Below are 20,776 nucleotides of genomic sequence, written 5' to 3' on the forward strand. Positions count from 1 at the left end.
AGATTAGCCTGATTTTTAAAGCGCCACCTGGCGCAAAGGGGGCGTGTCCCACGATGTTTCTGCTGGGGCTTCTGGGCCAAGTAGTCTCCCCGCACAGCGGCCGCGCCTTGGATGCTTGCAGGCAGCGGCGGCGGGGGAGACAGCAGGCAAGACAAGGAGCACCAGACAGTGGGCAGAGCGGCAGCAAGCTCCCCAGGAGCGCAGCGAACGGCGATGTGGGTCCCTCCTCAAAAGTCGCAAGGTAGATTTCCCCTCATTCCTGATAATACGGAGCCGGTCCGGCATCCGCCAAGGCTGGTGCCGACGGAACTGTACGGCTTCATACCGTCTAAGGGTTAAGGTTGGACAATGAGGATTGGGAGGGGGAGCAGGATCCCTTAGAAATCCTACAGCCTCAAGACATCGACTGGTATAAGGAACTGGGTGGTCTGGATACCTCCCCAGATTCTGGCATGCTGTCTCCCCCTAGCCTGGCTACGAAGGAGGGAGCGCTGTTTGCTATGTGATGCATAGGGCTTTGGGGGGGTCCTGTTCCTGCAGCTTCCTACAGTGACGGCCAAGACGAATGTCTTGACGGAGGTCCTGCAGACTGATGTCTCCTCATCGGAACTCTTGCTGCCTTTTAACAAGGCCTTAATGGATGTTCTTCTGGGCACCTGGTCAAAACCCAGCACTGGGGCTCCTGTGAATAGAACTATTGCCCGCTGCTATCGCCCTGCACGGGGTGATACAGTTTTCCTCACTGCCCACCCCATCCCCCAAAGCTTGGTAGTCTGGGCACGTTCCCTTCTGCCCCTCCGGACAGGGAATCCAAACGGCTGGAGACTTTTAGGAAGAACATGTTCTCTTCTCAAAGCCTTGCATTGCGGTCAGTGATCACTGCATGCCTTTTGGACCGTTACCCCCATCCTATATGGGATTCGGTTACGCAGGTGCTACCATGGGTCTCAGAGGACGACCGGACCCTGCTCTACCAAGCAATATCAGATGGGAGAGTGTTGGACTTTGCCCTTTTTGCAGGGCTATCCCCAAAATGTTTGCCTTGTCCTCCTATTTTTTACTGACCTGCTGTTGTTGGCTTTAGGCCTGTGGGCACTTTACCACTGCTGATCTGTGTTAATTGTTATTATGATTGTTCTCCCTGATTGGCCTATTTTGATTTACTGGTCAGTCCCTAGTAAAGTGCACTGGATATGCCGGGGCTGGTAAATCAAATACTATAAGTGGACCTGCAGCACTGATTGTGCCACCCACATGAGTAGCCCTGAAAAGATGTCTCAGGCCTGCCACTGCAGTGCCTGTGTGCAGTTTGCTAACTGCCATGTCGACTTGGCAAATGCACCCACTTGCCAGGCCCTAACCTTCACTTTTCTCACATATAGGACACCTCTATGGTAGGCCCAAGGTACCCCCCTGGGCAGGATGCAGTGTATATGAAAGGTAGCACATGCACTGATGTGTGTAACATGTCCTGATAGTGAAATACTGCCAATTTCGTTTTTCACTTTTGAAAGGCTATCTTGCCCCATAGCACAGAATGGGGAATGCTTTGTAACATTTTACAAGCATATCTTTCCATAGGGATAAGATGGAAAAATAAAGATAAGGTTTTCTGAATTTAATAACAGATCTTTTACTAAAGATGGTTTTTAAATTGTGTGTTTGAAAATGTCACTTTTAGAAAGTAGGCATTTTCTTGTTTAACCATTCTGTGTGTCTCTGTCTGTTTGTGTATTGACTGTCTGATTTTGGAGTGACAGGGGCTGGGGAGGTGCATTCTCTCAGACAGCCACCGGGGGGGGGGGGGGGGGGGTCGATGTGTGTCCTGCCTTTCCTGAATGAGTCAGGGCTCGGCTGAATTATCCTGGCTGCATTCAAAGTAGGGGGAGAAGTTCTCAGTAGCACCTGAATATGCCCGATCTGCATTTAGAGTGGTGGGAGGAGATTTCCCTTGCACCTGAAAAGGGCCTGTCTGCCTTACACAATGCTGTCTCCCCCTCCTGCCAGGCAGCTGCACCAGAGAGGACAGAATTGATTCGGACTGGGCTCAGAGACCCTTGCACAAAGAGAACAAAGAGATTTTGGGGTATAGGTATTAGAACTGAAACTCCTGAACTTTAGACTACTTCTGGAATCAAGGGGAACTTTGCCAAGGAGAAGAGCTGGAGAAACTGAGGAGAAGTACTGCCCTTGCTGTGTGTCTGAGGTTGGCCTGCAGTTGCTGTTTCTGCCAGGGAAAGGAGAAGAATTTTGCTGTGTCCCCTGCGTGAGGAAAGTCTCCAAGGGCTTGAGTAGAGCGCGCCTCCTGTTTTTAAGTCTCAGGAACACAAAGACATCATCCCCAGCTCCCCTGCACTTCCTTGTGGGAGTTATGACCTGCCAGAAGTGCCAGTGGCTGTGTGTGGCCTCTGAAGGTTGTTTCTGTAACTGGGAGCTGGAAAGCAATGCAACAACAAGAAAATCTACGCATCGCACTTATTGCAACAGTTTCCTGACCCAATGGCGTGGTGTGAGAAGAATTTTCATGCACCGCCGCATCGCTGCTGAAACCGATGCAGCGACTGTCGCCGCTGCAAGGATCGACGCATCGAGAGATTGCGGCTGAAGAAATCGACGCAGCGCTGCTTGATGCCACCCCACCGTTCGCCTACGCATCCCGGATTTCCACTCATCATCCCTGTGCTGCAAGTTTTCCCCGAAGCATCACCCACGGATCGGAGTCGTCTCAGAATCGACACATCGCTTCTCCCTACAGACCGGACATGATGCACCGCTCCCCTGTGTCCAGTGGAACTGTTGCATCGCATCCACGAAGGTCTCAGGAATCAACACATCTCTTTGTTGTTCGCAGCTTCCCATCGCGGCAGCTGTTTGGCTTGGTGAATTTTGTGGTAACGACGAGTACTTTGCAAGAAATCACGCATTCATAGTTTTCTATGGACTGAGTTGGTAAAACCTTGTGAAAGTAATTTTTCATAATACTAAATGTTGGATTCCTGTCGTTTTGGCCTTGTTAAAGTTTAGATAAAGATACATTGTTTTTCAAAACCGGTGTGGTGTCCATTTGTGCTGTTATTACTGTGTTACTGTGAATGTTGGTACACATACTTTACACATTACCTTTGGGATAAGCCTGTCTGCTCGTGCCAAGCTACCAAGGGGGTGAGCAGGGGTTATCTAGAGTATGTATCCCCCTTACACTGACTAGAAGCAAGGGTCCCTATTTGGACAAAGGTACATACCTCTGCCAACTAGAGACCCCCATTTCTAACAGAGAGATGCTGCAAAGTTCACCATTCACTGTGGCTTGGACATGATGGACTCACTGAGCAGAGCGATTTCTTTGATGGTGGCCATCAGGCGCCACACCTGGCTGAGGAAATCTGGGGGCAAACCTCATCGACGTGCCTTTTGATGGCTCATGTTTCTTCGGAGATAAGGCTGATGCACACTTCAAGGATTTGCATCCTATGGCCAAATCTTTGGGCCTCAATACCACACCCCTGCTTTTGCTCCTTACATGGCTACGGAAGGGGATTCCAACCGTCCCTATCCTATTCCAGCCAGTGGGTTCCCCAAGTTCAGCAACCTGTGCGGGCCGTGGCCGCAGTTCATCCAATCCTCGAGGGTCAGGAGGCCAAATGTCAAACCAAGCCGCCATCCCCTCCTCCACCGCAAAACCTTCCCAGTCCAATCCTTCAGGGTTATGAACATCCAATGGGTGGGAGGATGTGTTCACTTTGGCTCAGGTACTGTCTGTCCTAGGCCCAGGAGACTGGATGGTAGTGTTGTACTTGCAGGACGCCTATTTCCTCATTCCCGTCCTGCCAGCCCATTGTTGCTACCTGTGGTTTAAGGTGGGCCATGAGCACTTTCAGTTTGCTGTGCTCCCCTTTAGCCTCTCCAGTGCCCCTCGGGTGTTCACCAAGGTGATGGCGTTCGCAGCTCATCTGCTGAGATCAGTGGTTCCAGTGTTCCCCTATCTCTAGGACTAGTTGTTTAAGGCGGGCTTGTCTCAAGCAGTCATCTCCCATCTCCAGACTACAGCGAGCCTTCTACATTCGCTGGGGTCCACTATCAACATGTCAAAGTCATATTAAACTCCCTCTCAGATGCTCCGAATCATCAGAGCAGTTCTGGACATATTGCAGTTTCGGGATGATCCTCCCCAGCAGCGAGTCAAGGATATTTGGGCTATGATACTAATATTTCAGTCTCTATCCTGGATTTTTCTGAGAATTATTTTGAGGCTGTCGAGCTTCATGGCCTCTTGCATCCTTCTTCTGGGCCAATGCCAGATGGCAAGTGGGCTCTGCAATAGGACCTGAAGTTCCAATGTGCGCAGCATCGGGGAATCTCACCGACCAGGTCCAGATCTCAGAGGGCACTGCGAAAGACCTGCAGCTGTGGCTATCAAACCCCGATTGGGTCAGACCCAGCTCCACTCCCTTCCCCATCCAGACCTCACAATAGAGAAGGATGTGTTCCTTCTGGGATCGACCGGCCGTCTGGGAGAGGTGGAGATCAGAGGACTCTGGTCTCAGGCAGAGGCCTAGCTCCATATAAATCTGTTGGAGCTTCAGGCAATCCGGCTGGCACCAAATGCCTTCTTGCCATCCATCAAGGGGAGGCTAGTTTAAGTGTTGAAGGACAACAAGATTGCCATGTGGCACTGAAACAAGCTAGGCGGGGTGGTGTTGTGGATCCTGTGTCAAGACGCTTTGCATCTCTGGACTTGACTAAAACAGCAGGGCATTACCCTGGTGGTTCAGCATCTGGCCGGTTCTCTGAATGCTACAGTGGACAGACTCACCCGAAGGTGCCTAGCAGATCACGAGTGGCGTCTCCATCCGGAGGTTGTGCAAGGACTCTTTCAGCCGTGGGGAGAGCCTTGGTTAGATCTGTTTGCTTCCGTAGAGAATGCGCAATGTCTTAAGTTTTACACGCAGGAGTTTCTAAGGCAGCTCTCGCTCAGTGACCCTTTTCATCACGAGTGGAGCTTCGGCCTCCTGTATGTCTTTACTTCCATACCACTCCTACTCAAAGTTCTCACGAAGATCAGGAGCACCGGGCTCAAGTCATTCTTGTGGCTCCGGACTGGTCACGGAGAGTCTGGTATCCTAAGCTTCTGGCAATGAGTATCAATCCTTCAATTAGCCTGTCCCTTCGGGAAGATCTAGTGGTCTATAAGGGTTTATGAGATTAATGCGTACTCAAAAAATGTTGTGTGCGTGTATGAGGACTACTAGGTGAAGAAAACCCATCAGCCCACCCATTGGCGGAGCTTCATCATTTGGGATTTTTTGTATAGACTGGTATCCACCAGGTACCTTGCTTTCAGAAATTGCAAGGGAAATAATGGTCACGGATCCACCAGTGATGAGTAGCCAGAGAGATGTTGTGGTAGGGGGCTGTGGGGAGACAAAGTGTTGCAGTGCTCAAAAAAGGTGTATGGTGATAATGTGATGTTAAAATTGACTATCAAGGTGCCGAACAAAAAACTTTATTAAGAGGGCCACCAAGATGGCAAAATTAAAAGCAGAGTGTGGATAGCATTACAAACAAATATTACTATCCGATGGTCAATGTACTGGTCAACATGTTTCAGCCATTAATGGCTTTCTTCAGGACCTATATTTATTACTACTGCAACTGTGGAAACAAAAGTGAACTTAATTGTCCCAAGTACCATGCAAAATAAAATGTAACATACCATGAAGTGATGCTAAATGGTAAGGGATGAAGTCATGGTTGGAGGGGATCTTCTCCTAGAACAAAATATATGCAAACACACAATCATAAACAATGTAAGACAATATGTACATGATACTTTAACATGTACCAACCCAGGAGCACTGGCTCCATACGAAAAGTTTTATTAATTTAAATCACTCACCCAAATTCTGCTTGGGAGTAGCCTCACCTCGCCTGGCACTCGCTCAGGAAAAAGAGGCCCGCTCTGAGGAGATGGAAAGCAAAATGACATATACCATTTTCGTGAAGATTACAATGGTATATAAACCATCTCCTTGTATCAACTCTGATGTCTGGGTGGTTAGGACAAGACTACAGACTCCACTAGCCCCGTGAAGTAATGAACAATACTAGATATAACGTTGTTTGTTGATGTTATTACAAAAATGTATAATTTCTGTAAATATCCAAGAGAAAAGTTATAGAGACGCTGTGTGTAAACTGTAGCATCTCAACTCCCCAAGTGAAATAATGCAGTTACGTTCATTGTAAATCGCACAGTTGTAACCAGTGAAATATTTAAGAATGGAAAACCTCCAAATAAAAGGGAAATGGAAGTGAACCTGTGAGTATCACTGGAAGATAGCGCCAGCATGGAACACAGCGCTAGCTATTCACTTAAAGTACTAATATAAACATCAGTTGCTTAAATCAGAAGTAGGTATAAAGCAAGCTTATGTTTAAAAGAGCTCTGGCAGAGAAAAGATAACTATGACGTGTTCCTCAGACAAGTGTGTTTTTTCAGCGCGATCTCTCACCGCTACATACCACGGTGTTTACCCATGTATAACTGATGTTTATATTAGTATTTTATGTGAATAGCTAGCGCTGTGTTCCATGCTGGCGCTATCTTCCAGTGATACTCACAGGTTCACTTCCATTTCCCTTTTATTTGGAGGTTTTCCATTCTTAAATATTGAAACCATGTGAGTTTCACTGGTTACAATCGTGTGATTTACAATGAATGTAACTGCATTATTTCACTTGGGGAGTTGAGATGCTACAGTTTACACACAGCGTCTCTATAACTTTTCTCTTGGATATTTACAGAAATTATACATTTTTGTAATAACATCAACAAACGACGTTATATCTAGTATTGTTCATTACTTCACGGGGCTAGTGGAGTCTGTAGTCTTGTCCTAACCACCCAGACATCAGAGTTGATACAAGGAGATGGTTTATATACCATTGTAATCTTCACGAAAATGGTATATGTCATTTTGCTTTCCATCTCCTCAGAGCGGGGCCTCTTTTTCCTGAGCGAGTGCCAGGCGAGGTGAGGCTACTCCCAAGCAGAATTTGGGTGAGTGATTTAAATTAATAAAACTTTTCGTATGGAGCCAGTGCTCCTGGGTTGGTACATGTTAAAGTATCATGTACATATTGTCTTACATTGTTTTTGTGTGTTTGCATATATTTTGTTCTAGGAGAAGATCCCCTCCAACCATGACTTCATCCCTTACCATTTAGCATCACTTCATGGTATGTTACATTTTATTTTGCATGGTACTTGGGACAATTAAGTTCACTTTTGTTTCCACAGTTGCAGTAGTAATAAATATAGGTCCTGAAGAAAGCCATTAATGGCTGAAACATGTTGACCAGTACATTGACCATCGGATAGTAATATTTGTTTGTAATGCTATCCACACTCTGCTTTTAATTTTGCCATCTTGGTGGCCCTCTTAATAAAGTTTTTTGTTCGGCACCTTGATAGTCAATTTTAACATCACATTATCACCATACACCTTTTTTGAGCACTGTAACACTTTGTCTCCCCACAGCCCCCTACCACAACATCTCTCTGGCTACTCATCACTGGTGGATCCGTGACCAGTAGTTCCCTTGCAATTTCTGAAAGCAAGGTACCTGGTCGATACCAGTCTATACAAAAAATCCCAAATGATGAAGCTCCGCCAATGGGTGGGCTGATGGGTTTTCTTCACCTAGTAGTCCTCATACACGCACACAACATTTTTTGAGTAAGCATTAATATCATAAACCCTTATAGACCACTAGTACCCCCGTGTGTTGTTTCATTAGCTGGACTAGGGGATAGGGTGCTTGCAGGTCTTTAAACTTTCTTCCCCTGGGACCCTTTTTCAAATGTTGTGTTTCTGCCTTCGGGAAGATCACCTGTCACAGCAGTAAGGGAGGGTTCTAACCCCGAACCTTTTCAATCTCAGCCTCCTTGCATGGAGAATGAGTGGTGACAGCAGACACCTTTCGACCTTTCTCTCGAAGTCGGTACATGCATGCCAATTGTGCACATTTTGTAAGTATTGTAGAGAACAGTCTATGGATCCTCTAACTGCATCTTTATCTGATATCCTCCTGTTCATACTTTCCTTAGCCCACCAGGGCTCTGCTCTGGGCACCTTGAAGGGCTATCTTTTGGCCATTTTCTTCAGCTGCCTGATCAGCCTTCTCTTTTCAAATCCCCTCTGGTGCAGAGGTACTTGAAGGGGTCAACCCACTTGTTCCCCCCTTAACCCTTTATTATGCCATAGTGGGACCTTAATTTGGCTCTCACCTTTCTGATGTGTACACCATTTTGAGCTACTGCACAACTGCCCTCCACGGCTGCTCACCATCAAAACCGCCTTCTTAGTGGCAATAACCTCTGCCAGGAGGGTGAGCGAACTGCATGCACTGTCATCACAGCCTCCTTACCTGACAGTCTTTCTGGAGAAAGTGGTGCTCCGCACAAGGGCATCTTTTCTACCTAAGGTGGGTACACCCTTTCATGTGGAGCAATCGGTAACTCTACCCACTTTCTATGCACCTCCGCACCCTTCCAAGGAAGAGCAGCGTTTCCATTGTCTGGACGCAAAAGAGGGTTATCGTTCTACCTCAATCACACCAAAGAGTTCTGGGTGGATGACCAACTCTTTATTGGGTATGTGGGTGCAAAGAAATGGTGTTCTGTCTAAAAGAGGACTATATCCCACTGGGTTGTCCTCCGTATCAAAATCCGTTAAGACTTGGTGAAGAAGGATCCTCCTGAAGAGCTTAGGGCCCATTCCACAAGGGCAAAAGTGGCCACCACGGCTCTCCAGTCTGGTGTTCCCGTTTCAGATATATGCCAAGCAGCCACATGGGCATGGTTGCACACGTTTGCAAGACACTAATGCCTGGCTCCCAGACTTGCAGAAAAGGCCTGTTTGGTCACTCTGTCTTGCAGGACTTCCTGGTCTAAACCTTTCCGCAGTCCCTCCTCCGGGGATGGCATTGCATGGGTATCTGTTCAAAGGTAAGAATCTGCAACTAGATGCCTCTATATAGATGGACTAGTTACTTACCTTTGGTAGCGCCTTATCTGGTAGAGACATGGTCCTTCCGCAGATTCCTTACCGACTCACCCATCCTCCCCACACTGCGGATTTGTTCTAGTGTTGAGGGCTTTTCCCTTCAGGGCCCTAGATGCCTTTTTTAACACACCATTGTCAGTCACTTCATGGCTCCGTGCTTCTGGCATGGAAAGTTGTGAAAAGTACTGACGTCACTGCGCCGAAGTGGTGGTTATATTGACAACGCGGACGTCACAATGCCTACAATGTCATGCTGAGTCAACTGATACCAGAGCACGGGGGAACTGCTATCAAAAATCTTCTGGATCCATCCTGACTACTGGAAGTTCAAAGGTAAGGAATCTGGGGCTAGATCATGGCTCTGCCAGATAAGACATTACCGAAGTAACTTGTCCTTCAGGTGACCTGGACAAGAGATCACCTACCCTGTGTTTGGAGGGGATTACAGGAGGCATGGGAGGTTCTAGTAAAGGAAACGTTATCAGCATGTACAAACCATACTTCCTCATCTGACGCATGAGGTGTTGGAGGTCAAGGGCCAGGGCCTTGGTGACGAGAGGGTGACATTGCTGTCAAAGGTATCAAAAGACTGTCTTCCAGGAGGTACTAGTCTGTAATCGTGTTGAACCTTTTTCCCCTGGAATTTTCTCTGTAATTTTATGTGAGAGGAAGTGTGGTTCTGTGAGGGAGCAATGGAGGTTTCTGAGGTATGTTACACGGAGAAAGAAGGGGGGAGGGCCCCAGGAGTTAGGCTGCTTTGTAGGAGGAAGGTCGGTTACACTTGTCTCCTCAATCATAACCTGTAAATGCAGTTTATACTTACCCCCGTTTTCAGGGCCTGAGGGAAGCGATGGGAGTAGGGCAAGCTTGTGCACTGAAAGATGCTTGTCCTGCCAAGTACTGGTATGCCTTTGCAGCCCGCTACTCTGGGGATTCCGGTGGCACTAATTGTGGCGCTCACAGGCAAGGTAAAAAGCAGACTTAGGTACTAGATGACAGTCCTGCCAAGTGCTTGCTAGTTTCCTGGGTGCCCCCATCTGGTGCATTCGTAACAGCAGCCAAAGTCTGGCCTAATAATAGCTGTGCCAAACCATAGGAATACTATCATCAGCTAAGGAGGAAACAATAAAGTTTCTTATCTGAGAGGACAGCAGCAAGAAGTAGGGTTTTCAAAATGGTTTTGAGGTGTTATGTGGCACCAGGACCCAGTTGGTGTTGGGGGTAGATTGACATCACATTGAGTGTGATGGGAGTTGTCATTTTCTATGGTGGTTTGTTTTGCTGAACTGCTATGAAGGTTGTGTTGATGGGCAGCAAAGAAGGAAACACATAGTCTGTAGCCTCTGGTCCTTACTTAGAATCAATGTGTCTTACTGGGTTTATCATAACCTTTCATAATAAACAGATCAGACCTATGACATCAGATATATTTTTTCACTGTGAACCAATCACAACAAGTAACTGAGGGCGCCTGTACTGTGCTTAAACAAAATTACACAATTACAGTCTGAAGAACAAAATAGTATCTCTTCTAATATCTTGCAGTGTAAATCCTATTTTTAAAAATGTCTTATTTGTTTTTGATTTCCATGTACATAGAGCAGATAAACATCGCCAACCAACCTGTATTGCCATTTCCTGAATACAGAATAGATACTAACTGTTCTCATCCAGGCAGTCACAATCTGTGAGACAATACTGTCATCATATACACACATATGCAGTCAATTGCGTAATTTTCAATAAATGTGGCAATGTTCTGATGTCTGCTACCACATATCTGCATGGCCACTCCCCTCACTTCTTCCACACTGTCGTCCATTGCACAATTTAGAGCCTTAAAACATGCCCCCAAACCACCCCTAACCCATACACCTTCTACCCTAAACAGACACAAACAAAACAAGCCACATACCACTCTACACAACCGTATATTTCCTTGTCTATTGCACAGCAAAACTACTCTACAAAAACAACAATAACCACCAACTCACTCTCAACCACTACTTGTGCACACACAGACCCAACAAAATGCATTCTAAGCCTGCTGGATGAGGAGTACTATATAGACAACACTATTGCTATCCTAATACAGTTAATACCAACACTATTGCACCTGCTGCTAGTAAAAATAATACTACTCTCTCTTCTAGAAAACAAAGTCACGCCACCACCAAAACACAATCTCTAGATTGCCTACTAATAAATGCTCGATCACTCTAAAAAAACAAACAACACATCTTCGACCTACTCACTAGACACATCCTGACTTACACTTTATAAGTGGTTCATGCTTGGGAGATGACAAGACTCCAGTATTGCATGAAACTGTTTCTCCAGGCTATCAAACTGTCACACAAAATGGTACAAGCAGAAGAGGAGGTGGACTAGCTGTTATATTCAAGGAAGCTATAAACCTCACCAAAGTGAACAAGTTGTGGACCCTTATCACCAGATGCAACCCTAAACCAACAACCTCCTGTAACTTCCTCCTTCTTTACAGACCACTACCTAACAATGCAACATTCCGAGACATATTTATAGACACATTTTCAAACCTTATGATACTACACTCTAACCTATGCATCATTGGTAACCTAAATATATGGTTCAACAAACTAAATATGCCCCATCCAAGAACTATTATCACTGCCTAGACACACTTAACCTACATCAGATCATCCACAAACCCACTAACATCGCTGTCCAGAACTATTTACCTTTCAAAGGATTACCCCATTCACCTGTCAGACTGGCTTCTGGTAGCTTTCCAAAACAAAAGCCACAAATCACCACACCTAAGTCAATTTTGAATACTTAGAAAAACAACTAACATCAAAGACACATTTAGACACAACAAATTAAGCTCCATGAAGCTTTTGATATCCCAATGCCACTCAGAACAATAAAACGGAACAAAAGAAAACAAGCACTTTTGGATGAATACAGAACTAAAAAAAGATAAATCAACAAATTGTAAAGCTGCAAAGCGCCTTTCTCACAACAAATAACAATCAACACAAATTTCACCTACACTAACTTAACAGAATATTCAAGTCAGCAATAAAAAAAGCTACAAAAAGGTACTTTTCAAACAGAATTAAAAATGCTAACTGTGCAAATAAAGAATTTTATAAAATACTCACTTAATTTCTTAAACCTAAAAGCACAGAAGGAACTAATCCCATTTCTCAAGACGTTACTGACAAACTGGCTAATCATTACACAACCAAAGCAGACATGTTTAACTCTTATTTAAAACAAAGGAAAAACAGCACCAACCCACTTGCAACAATCCCTTAAAGGGGTAGGCTAACCCACTCTCTTCAGTCTTTCAAACAACAATCAGAAACCAAATGCAAGTATCTTGTCAAAGCAAGCAGGCCATCCGGCTGCCCTTCTGACCCTTGACAACTACGAATTTTCAAGAACATTCTTTTAACTACCTCTGATGCCACACTAGTCAGAACAATCATCAATAATTTGTTAACTGCAAGAGTCCAGGAATAACTACCTTATCATCAGAAACCTATTCAAGAGTTGGCTCTTTCCTACCTTTCCATCCCCTGGACCTCCTCTCCCACCCCACCACTGCGTATTTGATGGGTCTTGTGCCTAGATCCTCATTGCTGACACAACTTGGTTCATACCTGTCCCCACCCGCCTGGCCCGAGAACGTCTACCGCGCACCCACTCTTGCCATTACACATCGTCCAGTCTCTAGTTTCCACACCTTTTCAGATTGTTTATGTTATTTGTTAGTTTTTGTCCTAAAACTTTGGATACGTATTGCATTGCCAATATACACCGCTCACTTTGAGATACTGCCAGGGCGTAGGATATGCTTCAAACTGCACAATTTTCTGATGAGATATTGGAGACTGACGATTTCTTTTACGCCAACCACGCAATTCAATATTTCCTTCCTTTTTCTTTGTTTGTTATGCCAGTAGCTTACGATGTTGACATACCATTTTGCCTCGCTTACTTTACAGTTGCTCTTCAAGAATGTGGTTATTTATGTATATGGACATCCACAGTGGCCATGGCCTTGTCTATTGTAAAGTGGCATAATTATACAATTTCTGCATATGTGTATGGTTGCGATATGACAATAAAAAAAATGCAATAAACATATTCAAACAAAAAAAAAAGAGTTGGCTCTTTCCTACATGACCACCATACTAAAAACATAAATATACAGCATATGCCTGTGCATGAAAGCATTTAGTTTTTTTTTTTCAGTTCATAGCAGACAACGAGAAAAAAAATCAAATGTAAAGTCCATAACGTTAGAACGATACTATAGCACTATAACATATAATACACAAAAAAAATGTTATTCAAATGACAATTCGAAATGTTGGAGTATTGGCTGCCATATCTTCAATCCCAGTTGGTTTTTTTTCATAGATTTGATACGATATAGATTATATTCTAAGTGAAACACGTTATAAATCTTGGCTCTCCACATTTCAAAAGCGGGTGGTTCAGGTTTCAGCCACATTGTAGCAATGCATAGTCTAGCTACCGCCATAGCCATAAAAATAAAAAATCTGTGGGGATAATAGTGCTGTACAGTTTCATCATCCATACCAACCCCGAAAAGCAGCAGTTCACGACTTAAATGAAATTGCACCTTCATAATAATAGATAAAAATTGCTCTATGCTTAGAAAAAGCGGAGAAAGTGCATTACAATTACAAAATATATTAACAATATCGGCAGCGTCAGCTTGACATCGAAAACATGTACCATCATAAATACTTCCCCATTTCATCATTTTTACCGGTGTATGGTACAGATTAAATACAGTCTTATAGTGTTGCGTACGCAAATTAGCAGACAGAACTATTGCCCCTGCCATGTCAATGGAATCTTGCAAAAATACACCCGAACATCCCAATCGGTTTTGCCATTTGGTATCCTGCAGTTCATTATCATCCGATTGTTTTGATAACAAAATTTCATATAAAAACCAATCTTAGCACCTTTTGAGAGAGCTTCAATGAATTCATTAATTACAATGGGTTGTAGTTGGCGTTTATACAAAAAATCCCGTATTTGCAAATATTTAAAGAAGTCAATTTTCAACACCGAATACAACTCCATTAAATCCGTAATTTGAACCATTATACCATCCTTAAAGAAGTTATCCAGATGGGATATCCCTTTACCATTCCATATTCGCATCTTAGCATCCCAAAAAATAGATGGTAATATATTCCTAGAATCTAAGGGTGTATAAAAATTAACCCGCTGAATATCCAAGATTTTCCGAAGTAACTTCCACCCCATGTAAGCCGCAATCATAATCTTAAATCTGGTACGTTTAAAATAACTAGGCTCAAAAAATTTCAACAGGGCTTCGCGAGCCGGTTCTCCAATTAACATTTGATACACATTAGGTGTCTCATATAACCGTGTGGTCCCCCCAATTAGCATAAACCTTGAATTTTGTACAAGGCAAACTAAACAATAAAAAGAAAATTCTGGACACCCCAGCCTCCACGATTTAAAGGTAATGTCATGTATTTAGATGCACAGCAAGATTTCTTCCAACCCCAAATAAACCTACCCGAGATGCCTTGCAATTTCATCAATTGTGGTCTTAGATCACTCCAAGGGAACTGTCCGAAAATAATAAAGTACTTTGGGGAGAATGCACATCTTAAGTACATTACGTTGCCCAACCATTGACAAATGCAAACATTCTAACTTTTCTAGCTGGCTCTTAACCGCCCCTATTATATCATTCCAGTTAACATCTATTATCTCCTGTATACACATTCTAATTTTAATCCCCAAGTACTTAGCCTCTTGCGTCACACGTGGCTCACTAGTGCAGAACCCAGTTGAACAAACAATTTGAGTTTTTAAGATATTAAGTTTGTAGCCAGCAACTTGACCAAATGATTGCGTCAAAAGTTCAACCTCCCGTATTGCTGGCTCAGGATCTGATGTTACCACCGCGATATCATCAGCATACGCGAGTACACTATAGTGTGTTATCTAGGAAACCTGAATCGATATTCCTATTTCATGCCCTTGTCCGGCTATAATCAATAATATCCATACAACGGCATAATAATCATATCCATAATTCAGTCGTAGCACATGCTGTCACATTAGGCAAGGCTACTTCTCCGGCCCCCTAGTAAGCATACCGAGTTCTCTAAATAAAACTAAGCCTCCAGCAACCTGGAAAATCCCCCTTGCTATTGTTTTGATTTCGTCCTAGAACTCCAGTAAAGCACTGTAAGAACGGCCAGTTCTTAGTGACATCTTTATTGACATCTTATGTCCAACCTTACGTCAAACCCAGGCACCTTTCAGGTATAAATATACCAACGTTGCCTTAAGCAAACACACGGTGGTGAATCTGGAGCAGAGCAGCTATCTACTTCCGAGAGCCCAGCTGATGCGAGAGCCCACGGACGCTGCCCCTCCCTTTTGACGCGCTGAGAAAGACGCTGTCTTTTCTCTTGCCGAGGAATCCAGCTCCGGCGTTTCCAGCCTATCCTTGCGGTTGCTGGGATATCGAGTCCTGAGAGAGAGAGAGATACCAGACCTCCTGCTTTCTATTACCCAGGTACGGAGCTGACTAAACCCTTACAGAGATTTCTTGAGTCAGATTCTTGGCAAAACAAACTTAACTTAAACTGCTACTTACTTACTCCCTCCCACGTATTAGGCTTAGGTCAGGTACACCGGGGTAGGCGTATTTAGAAGCACCAGTTGAGTACGATTAGCCAATGTATATATGTATGTATATATTTTATCTATTTTAAAGTATCATATGGCTAAGAAACCATATCAATGCTTTTACAGTATTATTTTATAATCCTGCTTTTACCGTACGCACTTTACTTTACTATAAGTATTACAATTGTAGCAATTAATTTCTCTTGCATGAGGAAGGAGACTGCTCAATAAATAATACCTTTATTGAAAACGCCCGTCTCTCTTTTCTCTGCAATCTGGTGAAACTAAGTACGCACCTTTGACTGAGTGAAATAGCTGTCTTTTGTTTTCACACGACTCTAGAGATATACTCTTAATCAGGGAGAGCAAAGTTGTCATGTTTTATGGTTGTCAGAAACTGAATCCCTTCTCCACGCTTATTCGAGAAAGTTTCTAGTGACCTCTGAGCTAGCTGGCAAAAACTTAAGTCTAATATAGTCAGTAGAGACCTAGTTAACCTCAGTCCTACCTCTACACTGCTGAATATATTATTCCAATGCGCAGAGCCTATTGGGACTATAGGAACTACACTACAACACGTGTTTCATAATCTCCTACCATCATTGATTTTATTAGATTGGTAGATGCATGTAAGCATTTAGAATGTGATTATTTGTATATATTTAGATATGTACAGTTCTATGTACAAACATATAAAGTACTTTTGGTTTAAAATTATATAGATATTCTTGTAGGTCTGCTTAACAAATGCACAGATTACTTATATCATTTTAGGCTTAGCATGTATATGTTACTGCATAGTTTACATATACGTTGTTTTATGTTATACTTATAGGTCTCTGTTTTATTTATTTTATCTATCACAAGGTGAAAATATGATACTGTGATTGAATCTATAAGTGCTTCACTAATAAAATAATGGAGGAAATATAAAATAAAAATAATAAAAAGATAATTGATACAAGTAATAATGCATTAATAAACCACCTTTATGTGCAACATCACTTGAAAGTCTCAGTGTCTATTTATCCATACATGTACATATGGTACTTGATATCTCTTTTTTTTAACAGAGTTTTATATAGCGCAAACTTGACCCAAATCTGGTATCAGAGCACTTTACATAGCACCAGTTGCATTACATGATGACACATTCATTTTTGTTAGGCACAGGGAGATCAAGTGATTTGCCCAGAATCACAGGATGTTCAGCGTCATTGCTGAGACTCGAACCAAGTTCCCCAGATTTGAGGTTGACCGCCCTAGCCGTTCGGCCAACTCCTCTCCCCTTATTGTTTTTCATACACATATATACATTTTCATGTAGTTATGTATCTATATGTTTATTACTTTACCTACTGTCAAAAAATAACTCTCTCCAATTCACCACTCTATCACCCTATACCTCTTTCAGTATATCATCTACCTCTAGTCGCTGACTCATGACAAACCTCTTAATACTAGTATGATCTCCCTAATAACCCTTGCTAGACTCTTCCCTCCTATGACTCAATCCAAGCCTCATTTTACTACTATGGTCTTCCTAAAACCCTTTGTAGACTCTTCCCTTCTCTATCTCTCCTTCGACACATCTCTGACATCACTTTACTACTATGATCTCCAAAATAACCCTTTCTAGACTCTTCCCTCCTCTATCCTTTATCCTTTTAAATCCAACTAACAGTTCCACCGCTCGGATTAACAACTTTTATTTTGGGTTCTGGAGAAGTATACTAGTCTCTGAAAAGCGCTTCAACCCCTTTTATGGAGTAGTAAGTGCTATCTAATTACAGGTACACATTTGATGTAAAATGGTCATTACAGTTGTCACATATGTGACATTACTCTGTGTGCTATGCAGGAAAGCCAAGGACTGATTGAGGATGCTGTCTCAAAGCTTTATGACCCAGGAACAGGCCTGTGAGAGAGTTGCACTGTTTTCATCTTCAACTACAGAACTTTCACTCATGACCCATCATGCACACCCAGCCACAATCTAAAGTCACAGAGACACTGAGGCAGCTCGTTTCACAGTACACACTATTCTTGCTGCATGAAAACACTACAGAAACTAAATATCAGGTAAAAGCAAATACTCTTAGACAATTCAAAATTAAATAAAACCTGATATGTAAACAGGGACAGCAATGGGGGTACCAACCATTATTAAAAAATCAGTCACTGTTCAAGCCTATAAAGTTAAGTATATATATATATATATATATATATATATATATATCGGTAGGATCTCGATTAAAAACCCATTTTTAATTACTACCTGGACCTGAGACATTACAGCACGTGCCCCCCACGTAAGGCCCTGCCAGAACTCCTAAATTAGAAGACCCAGCTAGGAGGAGGATGAAAGACTGTGTCCCAAAGAGAGGAAAGGGCACTCAGTCCGTGCGGGGGGGAGGGGGTGGTGGTCTGGGGCATGAAGTACACAGCATCAACTGACTAAAGCAGTGTCTTTTGCGTCGTGCTACTGTAATCATCCTGGCAGAGACCGAGTAACAGGCAGGGGCCCATGGCAGTTTTAAATGAGACCCCTAGTAGCCTTAGACCCTGCCTGCACATCACACCCTAGTTGTAAACACTGGCTCTCCCAGTGTCGCTGCCTTCAGCTAATTAACAAAACTGACCTGGTCATTACCAGGCTGACTAGATCCACTATGACCCAACTCTGAGTAATTATTAGGGGGTGTTCATACACCCCTTCCGATGATACACACTTGAATACAGGGCACCCAAAAACCATTCTTTCTCCATACCTTTGCCTCTGTAGTTAGTGCATGCATACTTTGCCTACCTGAGTGTGCTGATCCTCTGGCTATTATACTGCACTGCTTTCCTGCCTGCCTTATAATGCACTGATACTTTGCCCTTGTAGTGTTTCATTGTATGTCCATCTTAGTACACGTGCTCCACCAACGCTAATGATATCCCTTCTCATTGTAGAGCGTTGATATAGTGGCCAGTGTCGCTTATTCACACACTCCCAATCTTTTCGCTCTAGGTTTTTGTGGAATTCGCCAAGGAGCAGGCAGTGGAAGAAGACGATTTTGCCACTTTAAACAGCTCTCTGTGGTGGGAAAGACGGCAGGAGGATCGGGTCATTTTCTAAGACTTGGTCTGCTCCCTGCTTTCAGACTGTGCTGCAGTGACTCTGACTCCTTTCAACCTTAGCAAGTAAAGGTTCTGACTTCGGAGGAGACTTAATGAGCTTATTTATCACTATTACAGTTGCGTTTTGTTTACAGCAATCTTCGTCAAAACATATCTGTGACAACAGCACCCAAAACAAAGCCCAGTTCAAGGTACGTCATAATGACAAAAGAAGAAAAGTCTGTCAGCAATGGGGAAGAAAGTCTAACCTAAGACCGAGCTGCGATGATCTTCTCCAGGACCTGGAGCATTAAAGATAAATATCCAAGAATTTTACATTGAGATTGCATGTGTGCAGTTCACTGCCTTCTGCTCTGTAGATGACTATTTTCTGCTGCTGAGTCCTCCACACACGATGTTTGAAGTTTACCCTCTTGTAACAAAGTTTGCTTTACCACCAAACGCTGTTTGTGGTAGCATTGCGTCTTTTTAAGTTAAATGTTTTATTAATCCACATGGTGTGTCTGTTTTCAAAAGGGACATTTGTACGTCTTAAAATGCACCGTCAGAGTATGTTAAGAGTATGTAGCCATAATGTAGCAATAGAGGATTTGAGGTGAGGGCCATTTTACCATTCGTTGTGAAAGGTGTGTAAGGATCCAGGGGGTGGAGATAGCCACTGGAACGTCGGTGATTTGGGGTAACAGCATCTTCTTTCTACAGCTGACTATCAGTAGCATTTCTTGAAAGAACTAGCCAGGTGCGCAAAAAGAAACGTTGAAGAGAACATTCCTGCGCCCTTCTGTCTAGTGGAGTCATGAACAGTACGATTGTGCCTCCAGTCATGCTCATTAAATAGACTCTGCATTCCACCTGACGCACTGCTGTGACTTCAGCAGACCCTCTTGTACCCAAATTACATTTTCTAGACAAATGCTAAAAGAAAATGGCCTTCGGCCTCAAAACGAGGCAAAATCAGGGCTTTTTGTCATTTTACAGAATGAAGACCATACTTAGTATGCACTAATTAAAGAGATCCTCCTTCCCTTTCTCAGATGTGTGCTTCACCTTTCTTTGATCCCTTCTTTCCTAGCCATATTAACAGTGAGACTAGTTGTGTTTTTTCTTTGCTGTTACTTGGTACGGCGTGATATATATTTTTGGTTGGACTCTCTGTATATGACATGATCATTCATTATTACTCGTATGCACTTGGCAAGTGAAGAGGTCGAGCAGCAGTGCTGCAGGCATGCACTTTTCACATGTATTCTGATCGGCATTTAAGCCTCTACGTCTTAACCAAGAATCTGAGCAAACTCCGACAAAGAAACAGTGTAATGCAGTACATCTTTTTAAATTTTTTCGTTATTAGACTTTCAACACATGAGAACCGTTTGCATATATAATTAGCAACAATAACATTCAGGGGTGTAGCTCGATCAGTAAAATTAGGGAGGGGGATCTTTAGATTTTCCAACAATCACGCTGACATATAATGTTAAAAATACATCATACGAAAACCAGGGCACATGAGAGGGGCTAAAAGGGGCCAGGGCAGTATTAAGGAAACAAATGCAGATTGGTGGGGTACTAAGTGAGAGAAAACACAACATTTTGTAAAATAACCAACATTTGGTAAGACTTTCAAAGTAAAGTGGAAGACAGTGTGTGTGCGTGTTTTTGTTGGACGCTCTTTATATGGTGGGAACATTCATTATTTCAAGATCCTCGTATGCTCTTGGCAAGTAACTAGGGGGAATTTCGGCCTTTGCGAATCGCAAAAGGCTTTTTTGCATTTTTTGAAATGTATTAGAAAATCGCAAAATAAGAAATCGCAAAAATTGCGATTCCTTATTTTTCTTAAGCATTTAAGGAATCGCAAAATTTGCGATTCCTTA

The 20,776-nt window shown here is 43.3% G+C and overlaps 1 protein-coding gene across 2 annotated transcripts in view; it reads left to right on the top strand.

The window, feature by feature from the left end:
• The window catches only part of ABCA5 (ATP binding cassette subfamily A member 5), a 1,464,780-nt gene extending 1,444,851 nt beyond the window's left edge, over positions 1 to 19,929 (top strand). For both annotated transcript variants that reach the window (XM_078654285.1, XM_078654286.1), the window contains exon 39: positions 18,790 to 19,929. In XM_078654285.1, coding sequence (XP_078510411.1) covers positions 18,790 to 18,897 — 108 coding nt within the window. In that variant the 3' untranslated portion in view covers positions 18,898 to 19,929. The remainder of the gene's footprint in view (positions 1 to 18,789) is intronic.
• The last annotated feature ends 847 nt before the right edge of the window (positions 19,930 to 20,776 follow it).

Source organism: Lissotriton helveticus, chromosome 7, assembly GCF_964261635.1.
Source record: "Lissotriton helveticus chromosome 7, aLisHel1.1, whole genome shotgun sequence".
Taxonomy (NCBI): Eukaryota; Metazoa; Chordata; class Amphibia; order Caudata; family Salamandridae; genus Lissotriton; species Lissotriton helveticus.